General features: G+C 39.6%; 1 protein-coding gene across 1 annotated transcript; it reads right to left on the reverse strand.

Annotated features, from left to right (window-relative positions):
• Nucleotides 1–3776: 3776 nt before the first annotated feature.
• Nucleotides 3777–17133, reverse strand: FBXO33 (F-box protein 33; the record flags this gene model as incomplete). Its single annotated transcript, XM_010174309.2, has 3 exons — nt 3777–6177; nt 10810–11495; nt 17023–17133. Coding segments are annotated over 3 exons (1069 nt in total), but the record flags the coding sequence as incomplete, so codon positions are not given.
• Between the last annotated feature and the right edge of the window lie 1527 nt (nt 17134–18660).

The following is an 18660-nucleotide window of genomic DNA, read 5'->3' on the forward strand; positions in this document are numbered from 1 at the left end:
TATTGTGAATAAGTGATTTCCATTGTACAGTAGTCATTTTAAATTAAGTATTTCTAACTTGAGTAATCTCTTCAGAGGTGTATAAAATTAAATCGTGAACCATATTTTAAAAGTCCAGCTGCTTTGTCCTTGTTTAGCTGTACAGGGAATCTGTCTGCATGCCAAAAGTGATGCTTGCTGCTTTAGGAGTAGAATGTGAAAGCCAATTGAAACAGTTAATAAAAGTCTACTGAAAATAAAGGCAGTGTCACTGTGAACATGCTGCTACAGAAGTAGTTGAAGGGAAGAAGAATTGTCCTTCCCCACTACATACAGACTTTGTTAATGACATCGTAGGTAATCTTTCTGCTGTCAAAGCTTTACAAAGTGGCAGTTGTCCTACCAGTACAGGGGGAGGGAAGAGGAAATGTAGAGCATCCATTGCTCTTCAGAGTGAGGGAGTGTTTTATTGAAAATTGGGGGGGTTTGGGGGTTTTTTTTTGTAGGGGGTTTTTGTTTTTTAATCACAGCTATGTGATGCTTCAGTACCACCAGACTCTTACCTTTGAAGATGCATGTCTGCAGCAAAATAGTATTAGGTTTTTTGTTACTGTTTCAACATGAATTCCATTCATTAGTCTTCAGATTTTAAAACTGGTATTTTTTATGTCAAAAAAAAACCCCAAAACAAACAGTTCCCAATTCCTTCAGCTCTGACTTCAGAGAGCACTTGGGATTTATCAGCAAAATGGCCACATAGGACAGGGCAGGAGATTTCTGTAAGCAGGTTCATCCTAACACATAGTACAGATAATTGAAACTGCAAGGCAAGGTAGAATTTCTTGTCTAGAACAAGCACAGAAGCAAGTAGCAAAAAAAAACAATAAAAGTGGTCAAGAACATACTGCTCTGGAAAACATTTAAAAATCCCAAACAAACACATAATTTTAGACATGAATTGTGTTTGCACACATGTTGTAGTGAGTGCTAGGCTTCACAAAAATTAGAATTAAAAAATACAAGAAGTGTCAAACTGCAGCATTAATCATTTTGTGCCTGTAAAAGCACTTGGTGTGTTGTCTCATCCACCTCTTCACACGAGGTTACGATCTGCTGCTTCCCCTGCGGTACTGGCCATCAGGACAGCCAGGGAACAGGCAGTTTGGTGCCGTGCTGGGTCTGGACAGAGCCTAGCACCATTTTTACTGATTATTCTACAATCCAAAGCCTTTCTGCTGGGAGCTCTTGGCTCTTCTGTCAGTTTTGCTTCAACTTGAAAACCATGTAATTACACACAATGCAGCCATTCCATAAGGGACCCTTCAAGATAAAGGGGGAAAGTTTTTAGCCAAGCCCCCCACTTGCAGAAGCTCAGGGGGCAGTTCAGCTGCCATCCCCCATTCTCTGTGCACACTCACACACAAAGCACAGCTTTTTATATAAATGCAGGCACCACACCCCATAATTACAAGTTACCAAAAAAAAAAAAATCTCCTGCCCACTTTTTTTGTAATTGCTTAGGTCAAGTCTGCCAAGGGAGCTCTTTTCTTCCACAGCTCAGTTCTCCTGCTCCTACCGTTATTTGCACCTAGGCTTATTTCAGCTGCAGGACTCCTGCATTTCCTTTATTCTCCTTCCTATTTCTAGTTTAGTCCTCAAAGGCATTTAGATAAGCCTTTGTACTTGAGCTATTCACCAACAAATTCTGACAACAGGCATTTTAAAGCATCAGCCATGGTAAATTGTTTTAACTGCTACTTAGCTTAATTCATCTGTTGCATCATTTTTAGCCAATTAGTTGCTTTGTAAAGGCTGAAAGACTTCACCAGATTTTAAAAGAAACTATTCAGTTTACTCCTGTGCTTGATACCAGTCCTACAACAACCAGAACCACCAACTATCAACTTGCCCCTGGCTGTAGAACCAGTGGATAGCACAGAGGTCATTAGTTTGATAATACTGACACCATAAGAACCCTTCCCCCTGCCCCCAACTCACTGTAAGGGTTACAAACTAGTTATGAATGTACCTCTTGTTTCTGAACAAATACAGTGTTTTCTCTGTGTGGGTTAAATATTTGCTCTGGCTTGTAACTATGTTAACTGTCTGCACAAAACTTCTTCCTCCACCAGAACAATCTACTCTGTGCCCACAATGATACTGGAAGCTGCAGGCAAAAAAAAAAAAGGTCGCTGGAATAAGATAATGCAGGACAAGCATGGATTAGATCATCCCACAGAGAGAATGGAATAATTTCAGACTTTTTTTTCATCAGTAATAGCCCAAAATTTTATTTGCAGACAAGCAATTTAAAAACAAGCTCAGATTCCTTCCAGAGGAAGCAGGGTTGAGTAACCTGGAAGATGTATTTAGGTGTGTTTAACTGAGAGGGGTCACAGAAGTGCATATGTGGGGAAGTCCCTGTTCCCCCCAAAAAGAAAAAGCAACCCAGCCTTAACAACTGAGGGCTTGTGTTCCAAGTTCCTGCTGCTAAATCTAGAATGCAGCAAGACTAACTTGACATCCCTGTCTCTTTAGGAAAAACAAAGAGAAGCCAACAAACAAACAAAATTAAAATCCCATTTGGGATGATGCAAACCCAAAGTCACTTCACACAGTCTGAAAGGCCCCACTCCCAATACAAGTGCATTTCTGACATTGGGACCACCTTCATTTCCTAACACTTGATTTCATATTGCTTCATCCTGGTATCGCTAATTCAGATTATTGCTAAAAACATAAACAACAAAACCAACTTTTATTTATTTCTAAGACAACAGACCCATCAGAAGTGTATTTCCCCAACACTGCTCAAGGTCTGGGTTTCACCACACGCTCGTGCCTTACTGGAGTCCCTCTATTGTACAGTGAGACAGATGACAGCAGTCTGGTGAAGTACACTGATTTTGTACGTGGAACACGAGCCACACCCAGTGACTGTACTGGAGACTGTATGGAAAGTCAGAGCCAGCCCCTGATAACAGCCTGCTCTTAAACTGGCTGTAACCGCAGTAAGTGAAAGGACTGCGCATCTCTACCATAATCAAGTGGCCTGTTTCTCCTGCGCCTTATCTTACCTTTCAAGATCAAGTTAATTAAAAACAAAGCAGAAAATAGGTTAGACTAAAAAGAGAAACGTGTTTATATAACAGAAAGGCAAACAAGTTATTTCCCAGCTGTGTTAAGTAAGGCAGTTATCCATAGAAACACAGCAGTCTGCAGAGACAAAATTAACATCCCACAACCCTGTTTAAACCAGAGGACACGGCACTTGCTTCAGGAAGTTGCACAGAAAAAGCCAGAAATCATCACTTTAAGACCAAATTTAAGGTCCAGATGATCACTATCAGATTTAACTGCTACATAAACCTCCCTCCTGAGGCCAAGCCCTGAAAAGCACTGAGACCACATCCCTTTATTTCACCTTACAGGAACACAAAAAGCTGTAATTGTATTTACTTTATTACCCACAACATCTCTTCAGTAAGTTGGTAAAATGATCCTGCTTACCAAATCTGGGTGGTCTTGGAGACTGCTTAAACAAGCAGCAGAGCAATTCTCATGCTTGGTAGCAGCTTGGACAGCCATAAAATGAAGTTCAGAAGGTCAAATGAAACCTGTGCTTGGCACACACACGCCAAACAGCCACTCCGCCAATTCTCACAGCACAATCAGCCACTGCCGGGCACGGCAGCTCTTCGACAGCGTACCAGACATCTGCAGTGTTCATTCACAATGCACAGCTACGTCGTACTCCGAGTACAGATAAAACGTCAAACCGAAGCATTGCAGGTATTCATAATCTATTTAATAGTGGGACACCAAAGAAGTACTACACATTTTTCTTGAGCACATTAGATTTTGATTTAAACAATTGCAACGGATGCAGGAATTTCTCAAAAATAGTTTTCTATAGTCTACAATCCACAGTTTACTGTATCAGTCTAATAAGTCATATGATATACTGTTTGTGCTAACTGGTCTGATAGTCTGATCTTTAGCAAAGCATCCTTCCCCTTCCTCCAAACCTCCCCCCCAAAAAATGTTGACAAAATTCAGCCAAATTTAAAAAAAAAAATTACTGTACGACTTATTTTAGACTCTTGTTGACCTAAACACAATGGGAGCTACCAGTTATACACAGCTTATGAACGATGTTGTGATTTAACTCTAAAAGTCTTCATGCTGATACAATAAAATATTTTATACAGTGATCAATTTTTAATGCTTTATTCATTGATTAAAAGAATATACATTTAACATAAACCATACAACATCAGTCATCAATTCAAACATTCAGCTGGTTTCCTTACATTTTCTGTCAGGAGTTTTTTTTTTTTATCTGATCACATTTATAAGATAAAATCTCACCACATCTGGCATTTACACACACTGTGCCAGTGGATTCACTCTACTGATGTACATATAAAATCCGCATGGTATGTGCTCACTGGAGACAAAACAGCGCACACCTGTCAAAAGGTCATTTTAATATAAGATGGTAAAACCATTTGTAAAACACATATAAACTTTTTCCATAAATAGAATCATATCTGGACATCTGTTGCATAAATTGTGTTTTCCAAAGCTTACAATATAGCAGCCAGGTCTCAGCACTGCTGGGCACCCACGTTGGCCACTTACTTTATTATTGCAGACTGTCCTTTAAACATTAAATGCACAACATTCGTACCACTTAAAACTGGGGTCAGGTGGAAGTCTCACAGAGACCACGTCTGTACCGCGGTTGCCCTGAAACAGTTAAATCGGCTTTTAAAGCCTCTCAGATATAACAAGATTTTAAAACATACTTCATGGAATGTTCTTCATGCATCATAGCAGCTCATACCTGTGATAGAACAAGCTTTGTATTTGTTTCCTTTCCTTCCTTTACATTCACTATTCACAGTGAAACAGGTGCATGTTTGTTAAGAGTTCTGAGGTTGCTGACTGAGCCACAGCACAGCTGTGTACCACAGGTCGAAATTCGACCTTATATATTACAATCTAGCAGTATCTGGCTGGCCAGAAGTTGGCCTGCCCCTGCCAGCATGTGGGCACTTCTTCGTTTTTAATCTATTCTTTGGCAGCTGACACAGGCGCTGACAGAGAAAATCCAGTGACTTGGTTGCTAGGGATTTCACGACTAATGTTTGTTTGCAGGTGTATACCTTTGTACTGAAGCTTTCACTGTTATGTTTTTACCTCATCGGAGTGCACGTTCTTGGTTTTTTCTTTTAAACTTTGGCCCAAAGCTAACTTTTAAGGAAGATGATGGAACATGAGAATAAACGAGGACGAGTTTGCAAAGAATCCAAAAGACTACAGCTTATGGAGTGAATCTGCAAGTGCAGGTACCTGAACAGCTAGTGTTTCACACCACCACTTACCAGCTAGGAAAAGCTGAGAATGGCTCTAAGTCATGCTTCAGAATCTGCACGTGCAATAAAGCAAGGTGAGAGTCTTACAAGGAACAGCCCTGGATAGACTTCTTTTCCTTTAAGCCTATTAAGCAGCATGCGACCAGATTAAGCACACAATGACAGCACAGAAATCCACTGGGCTATGGATATGGGTATTTAAAAGAGTTGTCTCCTGAGCACAGAACTCCGATATAACAGTAAAATCATTCAAAATGCAGTTACTCAATAAAAGTAAAGTTAGCCGGCAACCTCAGACAGCCCTTGGCTGTATCTCCAAGGTTTGGTAGACAAGTCCATTAACCGTGAAAACCCTAAACACTGCCACTTTCAGCTTCTAAACCAATACCCGACTACGTTCTTTGATCAAGAAGTAGAATACACATATATAATTCTATATAGCTAATACTGATTAAACACAGCACAAAAGGGGTTAATTCACGCTACTGAAAAAACATAATAGGACCCTACTTGCATATGTAACCACAGGAATTGTAAATAAGGAGCTAAATGCCTTCACTGAAGCTCTGCATCTCTCTGTAAAAGTGACGGGTTGGCTCAGTGAAGACACTGAGCAGCTCTATGTCCATGACTGCGTGCCAAGGTCGACCCAATCCGAGAGATACTTGCTCAATGAGATTGTGTACTGGATCCACATCCTGATCAGCCAGTTCTCCTTGGTCGAAATCAATGCTTTCTTCTGTGACTTCGAGAACTTTCAGGTCAGAGCCACGAAGACGAGCAATGGCAATGAGATTATGAGCCCAAACTGTGTAACCTAGAGGAAAAAAAGAAAGTTGCTATGTCATTTTCCTACAAGGCATTTTTTTCACTGAAGTACTTAATACCAGAGCATCTCAACATCCTTTTCGAACTATTTTGTCATCTTCCATCTGGCAGAATTCCCCTATAGTTTATTTTTTCTTTTGGCTGCAAGTAGTAAAGCCCCATTTTTATATTCTGAATAAGGAAGTATCAAAACTATTTCAGGTAATTTGATCAAGCTTTTCTAGATCTAATTTCTTTACTATTTGTAGAAAAGTGGACTTCTTTACTCCTGGTTAAGTTATATCTACAATTTCAAACCCTCTGTGATCTAATACATAGCATAAGTTAATAGAATGAAAAAAAGTGAGCAATCAATTATTTTCAGCAAATGTATAAAAGGACTGTCTAAAAACTGCTTGTGCTAGAAAAAAATTTAAAGTTTGCTTTTGTTGCATTAGAGGTAAAAAAAACCCCAAACACTACAAACCAAGAAGCCTCTGCAGGAAATAGGTCAGACCAGTGTAAAAAAAAAAATAAATAAATCTACATGTATCTTATTATTCTGAGATTAAAGATAATTATGAAGCTTCCTTCTCTTCCTGTTAGAGTCTATTGGCATCCCTCTTTAAAAACAGGTACTCCCCAGCTCAGTTACCTGTTAGCTTTCTGTACCCTGGCTAAGGCAAATGCTGAGCTCCTCCTTATACAGAGGCAAACCACAGATGAGCTGGGAACTTGCCTTTTTGGGAGCTCTGCCAACTCAGCCCTTCCACTGCTAAAGGAAAGGCTCCTTTCTGCCTTCATCGACATCATGGCCAGCAGATCGAGAGAGGTGATTCTGTCCCTCTACTCTGCTCTGGTGAGACCTCACCTGGAATACTGCGTCCAGTTTTGGAGCCCTCAACACAAGAGGGACATGTACCTGTTGGAGTGAGTCCAGAGGGGGCCACAAAAATGATCCGAGGGCTGGAGCACCTCTGCTATGTGGACAGGCTGAGAGAGTTGGGGTTGTTCAGCCTGGAGAAGAGAAGGCTCCAGGAGGACCTTACAGCAGCCTTCCAGTACCTGAAAGGTGCCTGTAAGAAAGCTGGGGAAGAACTGTTCACAAGGGCATGCAGCGATAGGACGAGGGGTAATGGTGTTAAACTAGAAAAGGGCAGATTTAGGTTGGATATTATAAAAAAATCTTCAATATGACGGTGGTAGATCATTGGAACAGGTTGCCCAGAGATGTGGTAGAAGCCCCAACCCTGGAAACATTCAAGGTCAGACTTGATGGGGCTCTGAGCAACTTGATCTGGTTGAAGATGTCCCTGCTCACTGCAGGGGGGTTGGACTAGATGGCCTTTAAAGGTCCCTTCCAACCCAAACCTTTCTGATTCTATGACTCTCACAGGTGCTAAGCCTCCTGGTGAGACACCCACTTAGATTCCAAGTAAAGCTGCAGTCTGCACAGTATGTGAACTGGGAAAGTTAAGCTGCTGAGAAATAAAAACTAACCGCGGTTTGGTGTTCAGCAATGCTGCTAACATGCTCTACATCGTCATGTATCAAAATAGGACGGCTAGTTAAAGAATTAAGAAAACTGATGTAAAAGTGATAAAGGAAGGGGCACTTTCATTCTGTTTTCTTTCACTTTTTCCTACCACTTGTCTCTAAGGTTTCCTGCAAACATGTTGCTCAAGGTAGGTCTTTAACAGAGAAGCCTGCACACGTCTCCATGGCTCATTTCTGGTATATTAACCATTGGGAATTCATGAATTCTCACAATTTCCATCTGCTGATACTTCACCTCCAGCACAACCGTCCACAGATGATGAAGCTGTCAACAAGGCTGTAGGACATTAAACTCAATGGAAAATTCCACCTGTACGATGACTTTCCCCTGTCCGGATTTGAAGGAGCTCACAACACCTTCCAGTTACCTTCATCGTAAAGGAACTTACTAAAGAAATCCTGGGCAGAAAGTGCAAGAATAAAGGGAACAACAACTTCAGTTATGTCTCCTGTACCGTCCTTGTGGTTCAGGTATATGGCTTTCTTTCACTCTAACTTTTCACAGGCAGATCCTCTATGTTCTGGAACAACCATCTTATTCTCAACTTAATCTCACTTTAAATTAACTCTCCTTTCAAAGGCTTTGCCTGAAGTTTCTCAGTAACCTTCCAGCAGCCAAAAAGCCTCTACACATCTAAGTATTCAGAGGTAACAGGGAATGATCCCTTCACCACAAGTATCACTGAACAACAAGTTTACCATGGGCACATCATAATTTGTTTTTCCTTGCTAGTAAAAACTTCAACTTTAGTTTTGCTCATGGACAGAGTAAAACTGAGACTCTCATAGGTAACACAGTACGTTTATGGCACAAAATCTGGCAAATCCACATGAAACATCCTCCTCTTAAGGAAGAAAGGGAAAAAAAAAAAAGGCTTAAGCTCCCATAAATGGGTTGTGTTTTTTATGTACAGTGCCAGATCATGCCACAACTATCCTATTGTCCCCATCTCATCCCAAATGACCACACACTCTTCACACCCTTCCCTCATTCTGCAAGAATGTATTTAATATCCTTCGATCAGCTTTCCTCTGCAACCTTGGTGGAAAGATGGTATGACTTCCCACAAAAGACAGAAGACAATTTCAAGGCACCCAAGGAAAAAGAGTGCCCTTAAGGTATGTTTTCCCCCTCCTCTTTTGGTCAGTGACAAGTGGCAGCCAAAACTACATGTAAATTAAAGCCTTTTTCAGAGCAAACTAATAGCAAACAAGGAAAAACAAATAAACAAACAAACAAAAAAGCAACTTGAGAAGTACTGGTAACTGCAGAATAACCACTTAGGAGACAGCAGAAGAAACCTGAGCCCTTCCATATAAAGCAAATTATGGCACCTTGAACAAAACCACCATTTTCTCCTGAAGGAAGCTTGATAGTATCATGAAGAATATGACAAGTGATGCCAGAAGCCATTATTTGGTAAACCTCAGAAAATACAAGCATGAGGCTAAGATGCTGTACTGAAGCATCACAGCATTCTAGACCTTTCTTCCTAGTCATGTTCTTCTCACAATTGCTACTCTAGAAAAAGGATGTTTATGCTATAGTACCACAGAAGTCATATTCACAGCTTAAAATAGATCAGGAGGCACTTATAAGCAGCTTAGCTAGCTCCTGCTGCAAGGAGGGGAGAAAAGAAGGGGAAAGAATCTGAATCCCAGCATTAGAGCAAGGGTGGTATCTGGCCATTCTCTCCCCCAGGTACACACAGCATCTCTCCCAAGAAAGAAGATGCAGCAACAACCATTTGCTGGACAGAACTGTAGAAGGCATTTGGCTTCCCAATGCTCAGCACAGACTAATACCTTCTACTGAACAGACATCCACTGATATTAAATTATACTTACACTAGCTTATGTTCAGATATTTTACCATCTTTTTAATATATTAGAGGACTTCCTTGTAGTAGGAGTATAGTTTAAGGTAATGTATTTTTTTTTTTTTATAGGTCATCAAACTTGTATCCAAATGCTAAAAGAAACTGCTAAAACCTGTATTTAGAGTGGTAAGGTTATATGTCAGTATCCAAAGTCTGTCAGATCTGGAAACCATAAAGGAGAGAGTTGAATTGATCCCCCCCCTCCCCCCCTCCCATGATTTTTCAGTAGAAGACAGTGCAAAAACTCTTTCTAGCAAACACAGCAGGACCTCCTGACTTTGACCAACAGAAACCTGAACATATGATGTACAACCTTCACTGCTGAAGGTTTCTCCTGTTTGTGCTGAATGACTGGAGCTGCACTCCCCCAAGCAGTCTGAGGAAACTGGCATTGACTCCTGGAGTCATCACTTAACTCACTCATGCATCGCCAAGCTTGGTCTTGGTAAGCTGATTCCAGCACAAACAAAAGGAACTATCTGGCATTATTTCAGCTTCAGGTGCCCTAAAATTTGCCCAACAACTGTAACTTCTAGCAAAGTACTGTACTGATAACAGAGCTGAATACAAATTCACTTTTTTTTAAAATTATCTGCAATTATATGCCAAATAAATAGATGGGATAAATCTAGCTCTGGTATTACTGGTGAAACCAATGCACTCAGTGAGGCCATCTCCTCCACATTATATTTTTCAGCCTTCATCTGCTGGCAAAGTCTTACCAAACTGGTAACAGACTTCCTCCCCTCAGTCTTGGGGCACTTAACCCATGTTATTTACAAACAGGAAGCACAATCATCTGACCGTGCCAGCACGAGAGCTCACAGTAAAACAGCAAGTGTTTTCAGGGTTCACATGCACATAACCAGCCACCTGGTAGAACTTGCACAGTGCAGACCATTGTCAGGATAAGCCTCCTGGAATGCTCAATTCCCAGTTATCCTGATTTCTGTGAGCCATCTAATATAATCCTGTGACTTCTCAACAGAAGTTAGTAAGCCACAAGTATGTTTAGAACTCATGCACAATAAACACCTTTACATTTTCAAACATGAAAATACCAGTATAAGGTACAACAGCATATATAGCAACCGTGCAGCAGAGCTTTTGAACACCACTCCACTAAAACACGTTATGATTAGAAAGGCTGCAGTGTTGTAAGTATTTCAAAATCACATACTATGGCAGTGAAATGCATTACCTACCATGAACAGCTAGGAGGGAGAGTCTTGTGCACCTCCAGGCTAATAAGACAAGTGGGTCTTCATTCCGGTTGTCGCTAAGATCTGGGAAGCCAGACATATCTATCACATCATTCATTAGTATAAAATGAGTGAGGAACTTGTCATACTGCCTGGATATGAGGTCAACAACAGCCCCTGAAACACAAGTGATGTAGCTGTCAAAGTGAATCCTCTCTAGGGGGATACTGGGCTTAAGAATCCTTAGCATATCATCACTCTTGACATCAAAAGCCATTATATAGACCCGAAGATTAGTGCTGTTGCGAGTCAGCGCCTTCCAGTTCTCATCTTCTGGCATACTGTCCAATGACTTGTGCATTATGGAAACACTGTGGACCAGGAGAGACAGTCGATGCAAAGGCACATGGTTGCTGTCAGCCAGGACTCTCGCCATTTCAGCTGTAAAATCACAGAAATCCAAAGCGAGCGAACGCAGATTCACAAAGCGCTCCAACTCAACCGCAGTGATAAGAGTGGTATTACCAGGGATGTGGTTGTCCAGTAAACTCAGATGTTCCATGGTGTTGGCTATGGGGTTTGATAAGGAGGACAATGATGTGGGAGTTACTATTTGCAGCATAAACCCACAAGACAGCCATTTCAATTGCCTGCTATTGCCTAATATCTCTTCAAACAGCTGCTGGATTCTGCAAGTAAACAAAACAGACAATGATCCTATTAAACATGGTTTAGTCTTACCAATTCCATACCAATCTATTTTATAATTCAATAATTATTATTCTTTCATTTATGGCCTTATTTTGCAGAAAATGCTATTAGGGTTCTTGTGAACTACAAATGTCAGAACCCGACTCTGCAGATCTTCCACAGCAATTTAACCTTCACTGCACTTAAAAGGTTATAATGTAAACTATCTTGAGAAAAATTATATACTTTGTCTTTCAAAAACAGTGGCACACTATGAACCTGCATTTCATGTATTTTACAGCACGTATTTAACACCCTCCCACATATATTTTAAGGTTATGCAAATAAGAAAACGGGTAATGCTTTTAAAACACGACTCTTGCTTTTAAAAACAGCTTTTTGTATTTGCTCACCTCTCCAGAACTGCAAATTCAATGTGTAAAAAAACAAAATAATTTTCCATTAAAGGTGGCAGAAACTTGACTTGGAGCACAAGTTAGAATGATGTGAAAATACCTGCTTGACTTTGCTTATTAAGGGTAAAGAACAAACATACACAAAAAAAATTCTTTAAATAATTCCAAAGGTACAGCTAACTTGATTTTCAAGTGTCAACAGGTTCAAGTTTTATCAAAACAACTTGGACTTGGGAACATTTCAATCTTGGATTATCAGTGGCAGGTGATTTTGGCACTATCAGAATCCTTATGCCATTTATTACACTGAATGATTATTATGCACTTTTCCTGATGCATCCCATCTCTCCTACTCCTTTTTTTTTTTAATGAAGGGATGTTCTTTAAGTTAGATATTTAATTCAAGTAGGCAACAAAAGTATTTTAAGATTTTTGAATGCTAAATTCAAACACTACAGTCAAACTCTACAAACTTTCTCCAAATAAGTATTTCTCCAGCCTTATCCCACAGCTGCTAAGGCCCAAAAGAGTCTTCCTATCCAAATTACAAGTGTTCTTTGAGCACGTGCATTCTAGGACACGTATAGATGAGCATTTGATCTCAAACCCTGGTCAGTCAGAAGGAAAGTTCAGCTCCGAAGTGAAGCAGTTGAGCCAGGCTATGACAGTTCCATGAAATGTCCAGAAATAAGATGTACACACCTCCAGTACAAAATTAGCAGAGATCTTTGTGCCTGAAATCAGGTGATGTTTTGCACAGAACACTTTTTCCTTTATTGTTACGAGTACCTGTATACTTTATACATCTGAGCAAAACAATGTTACAAAGTTGTTATTCTCATCCACGCATCTTTAATTGAGACAAAGTCCAGACAAAATGAAAGGCTTATTTAGCCCAGTATCCTGACTGAGAGCAGAGAAACACTAACACCTTAAGAAATGCAACAGAACAAGGAAAGCATGTAGGGATATTTCTCAAATATCTCCCTCGTTTCCAAAAATCTGTAACTCGGACCTCCTGAGCCAGAGGTGGCTTTCTGTATTTAGTAACCCCCAGGGAACTCACTTCTACACATTTATCCAGGTTCCACTTTGAGCCAAATAAGCCTTTAGGAACTGTAACATCCAATAATAAAGATCTCTGCAGTGTGATTCTCCCCTCTTCTTGCTTGCTCTGAACCCATCCCCTACTACGTTTGATGCCCCATAATCCTTCTGTTGTAAGAAAGTTAAAAAAGATCAATCCTTATTCATCTTCTCCCTCTGCAAGTCCGTATTCATCCTCTCCCTCGCCTGTATGTGCTTTCTTCCTTCTAAAAACATACTGAGCTTGCAAGGCCTGGCTTCTCTTTGTAAATGGAAAAGCTGGTGTGGTTATTGCATTTATCTATTATACACCCCAGAATAGTTCCCAAGGTTTTGCCTAGCACAGTCATCAGGTTTAGACTTCAGTTCTTCCAGATCTTCTCTGAATATGTTTTTTTTTCAACTGAGGACTGGCAACTGCAACACATATTAGACACAATTTTAAACAACAGGTCAGGAGTCATAGATAGTGTAGTTTTGCTATTTTATTCCTAAATTCTTTTACAGTTCAGATGAGCCCTGTTTGATATTGGCAATGTTTCTTTCATAATTATTCCTGACAACGTTTTAATTGAAGACAGGTTCTCTGACAATCCCCCAAAGAAAAGGGCTCTACCAGAGGAATCTCTCTAATTTCTTCCAACAAGCAAAGATTCTTCACTCCTGCCTCTCTCCATCCACATCTATGAAAGGTGCTGTAATGGTTGCAGCAATGGTAGAATTTATTTTGTAATTGTCCAAGTAGTCAACCTTAATAGTGCTTGTAATATTTGGTGGAACAATTGAAAAGATGACAAATCAATTTTGAGATGCTCAGTAGAATACTACCATCTGTATACCTCACTGCACTAAAATTCTGTTTAAATTGTGCTTCTGATACAATTTCAACATCTAAGCTTAGAAGATCACTGCTCTAGTACTTGCCCAACTTAATTAAAAGGAATATGATACAGAACTCTGTGGCTGTAGGGTGGGTTTTCTCTCCTGGAGGAATTGCACTAAATAACTTTTAAAGAGAGATAGTGATTTAATGCTATCTACGCACCAACTTTTTAGTGCAGGCACTGAAGTATTTATACAAGTATTTAGGTTCGTGCTGATAGTCTACCAACCCTTAAGTCCTAAGAAAATTTTCCAGCCACTTTCCCGAAGTTTTTTGCCAATTTATAAAAAGAGATCAAACATGACAATAGAGAATATTTAACAGTGATCACTTTTGGATTGTTTTTAATACTTGAAGGCCTGACAGGAAGCGCAATATAAACCACATGCCATTAGTTTTAACATATTTCAAATAAAGTTTTCAAACACCTTAGAAGGGGTTTTTCCTCCCTTGCAAATTCTTATGCACATCCTATTTTTCATGAACAGACTGCATCTAACTGGAGTTTGCAAAAATAGTTTGAACTGTGTTCCAGAAATTGAGACACAAAGTAAATTCTTGTGAATTAACACCTACTTTATTAAGACATTAACTTTTGCTTCAACTCCCTAGCATGTAGCACAACATTCATCCTGACTTACACACCGTTGTCTTAAAGCTCGCTTCTGAAGCTGAAGTTCAAGCATAGTTTAGTAAGTATAACACAAAACATCAGCAGAGCTCAGCACATGCAAGAAAGCAACATAACCCAGTGATGGCTCAACAAGCGTACTTAATCAGTCCCCTTTGCTCCCTGTAAGCAGCAATTATGGGATGTTCACCACCAATCTCAAGCCTACAAATTATATACTGGAGCAAACTATTTAAAAAATAAAAAACTCAAATAACTTTCACAACAAATGCCCCAAATGGCACTTTCAGCCAGAGGACAGACCAAAGCTTGACCAGACTGGCTGAGTTACTGTTTCAGCCTAAAAAACAGTTCTGACCAGTACTGAAGCACATCGATGGCCCTGGACAGGAAACAAACATATTACTAAGGTCCATGTGGGGCCCATTTGTTTAATTAAAGACTATTAATCAAAATGTTTTGTTTAATAACGGAGGCTAAACTGGTTCTTTCAGAAACCAAACTATCTGAACCACATGGATCAATCATGGGAAGCAGATTTCAGAAAGCCAAAACTTTAAGCAACTACCCTTTTTTCAACTCAAGACAAATTGTATTGTTTATGCTGATCTTCCCAGTACTAAGGAACTGAGTTGTAAAGAGAACTTTAGAAAGCAACCAGGGACACATATGCTAACAAGCATTACGAACCCATACTGATCACTGCAAAAGTATGGTTTTGAAAACACAATCCAAAGCTTCCTCTCCCTCAGAACAAGCCTTAGTTTCAACCTGAGGGAGCATCCTAATGGCTGTGTGCTAGCTGAGATTCAGCCCGCAGTCTGCTACACCCAGCTCAATGCCACAGACTTAGAGAAGCGTCACATTTTCTTCCCTGACTGCTTGAATTGCAGGAAGTTCCTGAAACAGTTAGTAAGGTTTAGCACCACACAGGTTCCAAAAATCCTCCACTACCAGCAACGCTGTCTCCAAAGGTTGCTCAATATCTTTCAGTCTTAGTTATCAGTATCCATGTTTTGTAACTGCTGCAAACCCCGAGTGCAAAAGACAACACTAAGAAGCCGTAAGTAAATCTGCTGCTACTGCTGTTGAACTTGAGAACGCTGAATAAAATACTGCCAGCTTGCCTTTAACTGAGAAAAGGACTAGCAGGTCACAAATATATTATTTTATTCTAGGAAAAAAAAACCCACCAAAAGCAACCAAACAAAAAAGTGGTAGCATTTATACTCATTTCAAAATGTACGAAGGTCAATATTCACCTAAAAGACTAACTTCAAATTAGATAATGGGTTTTGAATGGTTTATGGCTCTGAAATGTGCATACTTATTTTGTTACTTGTTTGAAGAAACATTTAACCGTGCACTCAGCTGAGTAAACATCTGCTTTGCTGACTCTCTTTAAGCCCCTTGGCAAAGATTTTATTATATATCTGTTTTCACCACAAAGGATATTAAAAAAAATGAGCTTTTACCTAATCAACCTTTCACCTGCACAGAGCAATACAGTACATATGTTAAATAGAATCCCAAATAGCTCTAAGTTCTGCATTCTGAACCAAATGGATTAGAAAGACACAGTATGTGACACATCTGTATTTGCAGTCTTAAAAATGTAAGTCAGGACCAAACATTTAGTTTCGTGGCTGTGCTCGCATACATACATTGATCTGATCATATACCTACACTAGTTCTAAAACCACTCTAAAAAATAATAGCAAAGATTTAGAGCAGCTGCACTTATTCCACTCCCAAGCTACTGGGAGAAAGATGTTTAAACTGACACAAATTAAAATCATGGTATTCAGGTTTTATCTATATGAAAAGTCTTAGCAGAACTGCTAAAATAGTTAACTTGGCATCACTCCTTTTGTGGTAATTTATTCCACAAGTCAGTAGCTTTTTACATTGTATTTAACCTTTTCCAAAGAAGAAGAACTAGCTATTCTGACTACAAGCATTTGAGGACTGTGCCGGAATGCAATTATGGCAAGCTAAAATACACCTCAGAACTAAACAAGCACATTCTGAGCTATGATCTTCCAGGAATTCTGCAAATACATAACCTAGTTTTGAGATGCAACTTAAAATATTTTAAGTTGTTTATGTTCTCTTTCAAGTTTACTTGCTACATGTTCTCAGTTCTTGTGAAATACAAGAGATTACTTCCTTTTCTAATTTTTTCATGTACAGCAATTGTAGAGGTGCTGGTAACAACCCCCATCCCTCCTCCTCTTTTGTGCCATTACCATAATATTGTTTCTAGAACACAATGAAAAGAGGAAAGAAAGGATTCTCACCCTGCTAAGAAGGGGGAGGGGAAGCCACAAAAACCAAACTATTTTATGTAAATAGCAGGAACAGAAATCAACTCAATTTACAAATTTAGATTCTCATCCTATTAAAAAACTTAAAACTTGCTCAGTCATGTATTCCAGGCATGAAAATCCATGTTCTGTTACATGTTTTTATTATTTTAACGTATTTGCTAATTTACAGCTATAACTTACTGCTTAATCTTCTTGCCATCGGGGTCAACCTTGCCGAGGTATGTATTTGATATACTTCCATGTTGCTGCAAAATGCTTATATCCCCAAAGAGACTTAACTTCTGGAGGTTCCTATGAAATGACAAAATAAAAAGGAATCTGTAGATAAAATTAAAACACGGTGAGGAATCATTCTGGATAAGACAAAAACGGCAATAAGAACACATTATTACATGGAACACGTACTCTGTGCTGGGAAGCCTTCTACTGGCCTAGAATACAGGCACATACGGAATTGCAAAAAATAAGAGTGAAGTATAAAGAGGAAGAGGACTACCCAAACTGATGAATCCAGCTGTAAAAGCAAATGTCAGTTTTCAGTCACCACAGGAATATTTTCAGCAGGCCAGTGCCGTAAAGGAAACTTTTCACAGTGCTCACATGCGCTTTTTAATCCTTGGAACATGTGTGTCCAAGTGTCACAGATGAAAACATTAAATACTGATTCCTTGTAACATTTAACACTGCATTTAATGCTCAAATAGAATGCAGCCACAAACAGCCCTGCCTGAGCACTCACATGCTGCAGCTGGGTTACAAAGGGGAGCCCACTCCTGCCTCAGTCGAGGCAACACAAACCTCAGACAGGAAAAGCGAGAGCTCCCCACACCCTGATCAGTGTCTAATTGCTGTTATATCAGAGTAGGGGAAGCTGTTTGAATATTCCCCATCAGTGACCAGAAGAAGATTAGTGGTGCAACAGCACATATAATTTGAATTTGTAGAAGGGATACTTAAAAAGAAGTGAAAGAAGAACCTGTAGGCTTACGCTGGACATGACTCGGTGTGCTAGAAAAAAAAATTCCCTAGTGCAGTTTATTTCCCTGACTTGCATACTTTCTATTCCTAAAAAAGATCAAGCAAGAGATATGAAAACAAATACAGTTTTAGAGTAGCTGTGTGGCATTTACTTTTAAGACTTTTTTTTTTTTTAAAACTAAGTTTCAGGTCAGCTTTTTTTTTTAAATTTATACATGCTGTAAATTAGATTTACTCCTGACATGCAAGGACTAGTCTGCACTTGGTAATTAACATGGCAGAAACTCCCGTTTCATCACAAATGGAGACATGAGTTAAATTCATCTTAAACAGTGATGCCAATTAACCTGTAGCTGACGATTAAGTGAGTTACATAAAGCCTCATTTCTGCTGGCTAACAAATCATATGCTAATGTTTCAAATCAGCTTTGAGGCAAACGCAACACAATTACACTGCTGAAAGCACAGGGAAGCGCTGGTGTCAGGTCGCTACCCCCACAGTGTGAGCTGATATTCTACAAAGTGGGGCGGGGGGAAGTATCAAGCAGTCAGGTTTTACATTTGTTAAGTAAGTATGGATCGCAGTCTGCAATTGCTAGCTACCACAGTGTACCTGTTTTGAAGCTCCTGTATTCAATAACCATACACTAGTTTTCTGAAATCTACCTCCTGCTGCACCTGCTACTTTTCTTCTACAGGTGAACAACAACTTAATAGCAAGATGCACAAGCTTCATATGGAGCCAGACAAACACTAGAGCAAAATACCAAGATTTTACAACTGTTTCAGAAATTCTAACAACTTAACACTTAGTCTTTTAAATACAGGGCTACTGTACTG

The sequence above is a fragment of the Antrostomus carolinensis genome, unplaced genomic scaffold, assembly GCF_000700745.2.
Source record: "Antrostomus carolinensis isolate BGI_N321 unplaced genomic scaffold, ASM70074v2 scaffold3988, whole genome shotgun sequence".
NCBI lineage: Eukaryota > Metazoa > Chordata > Aves > Caprimulgiformes > Caprimulgidae > Antrostomus > Antrostomus carolinensis.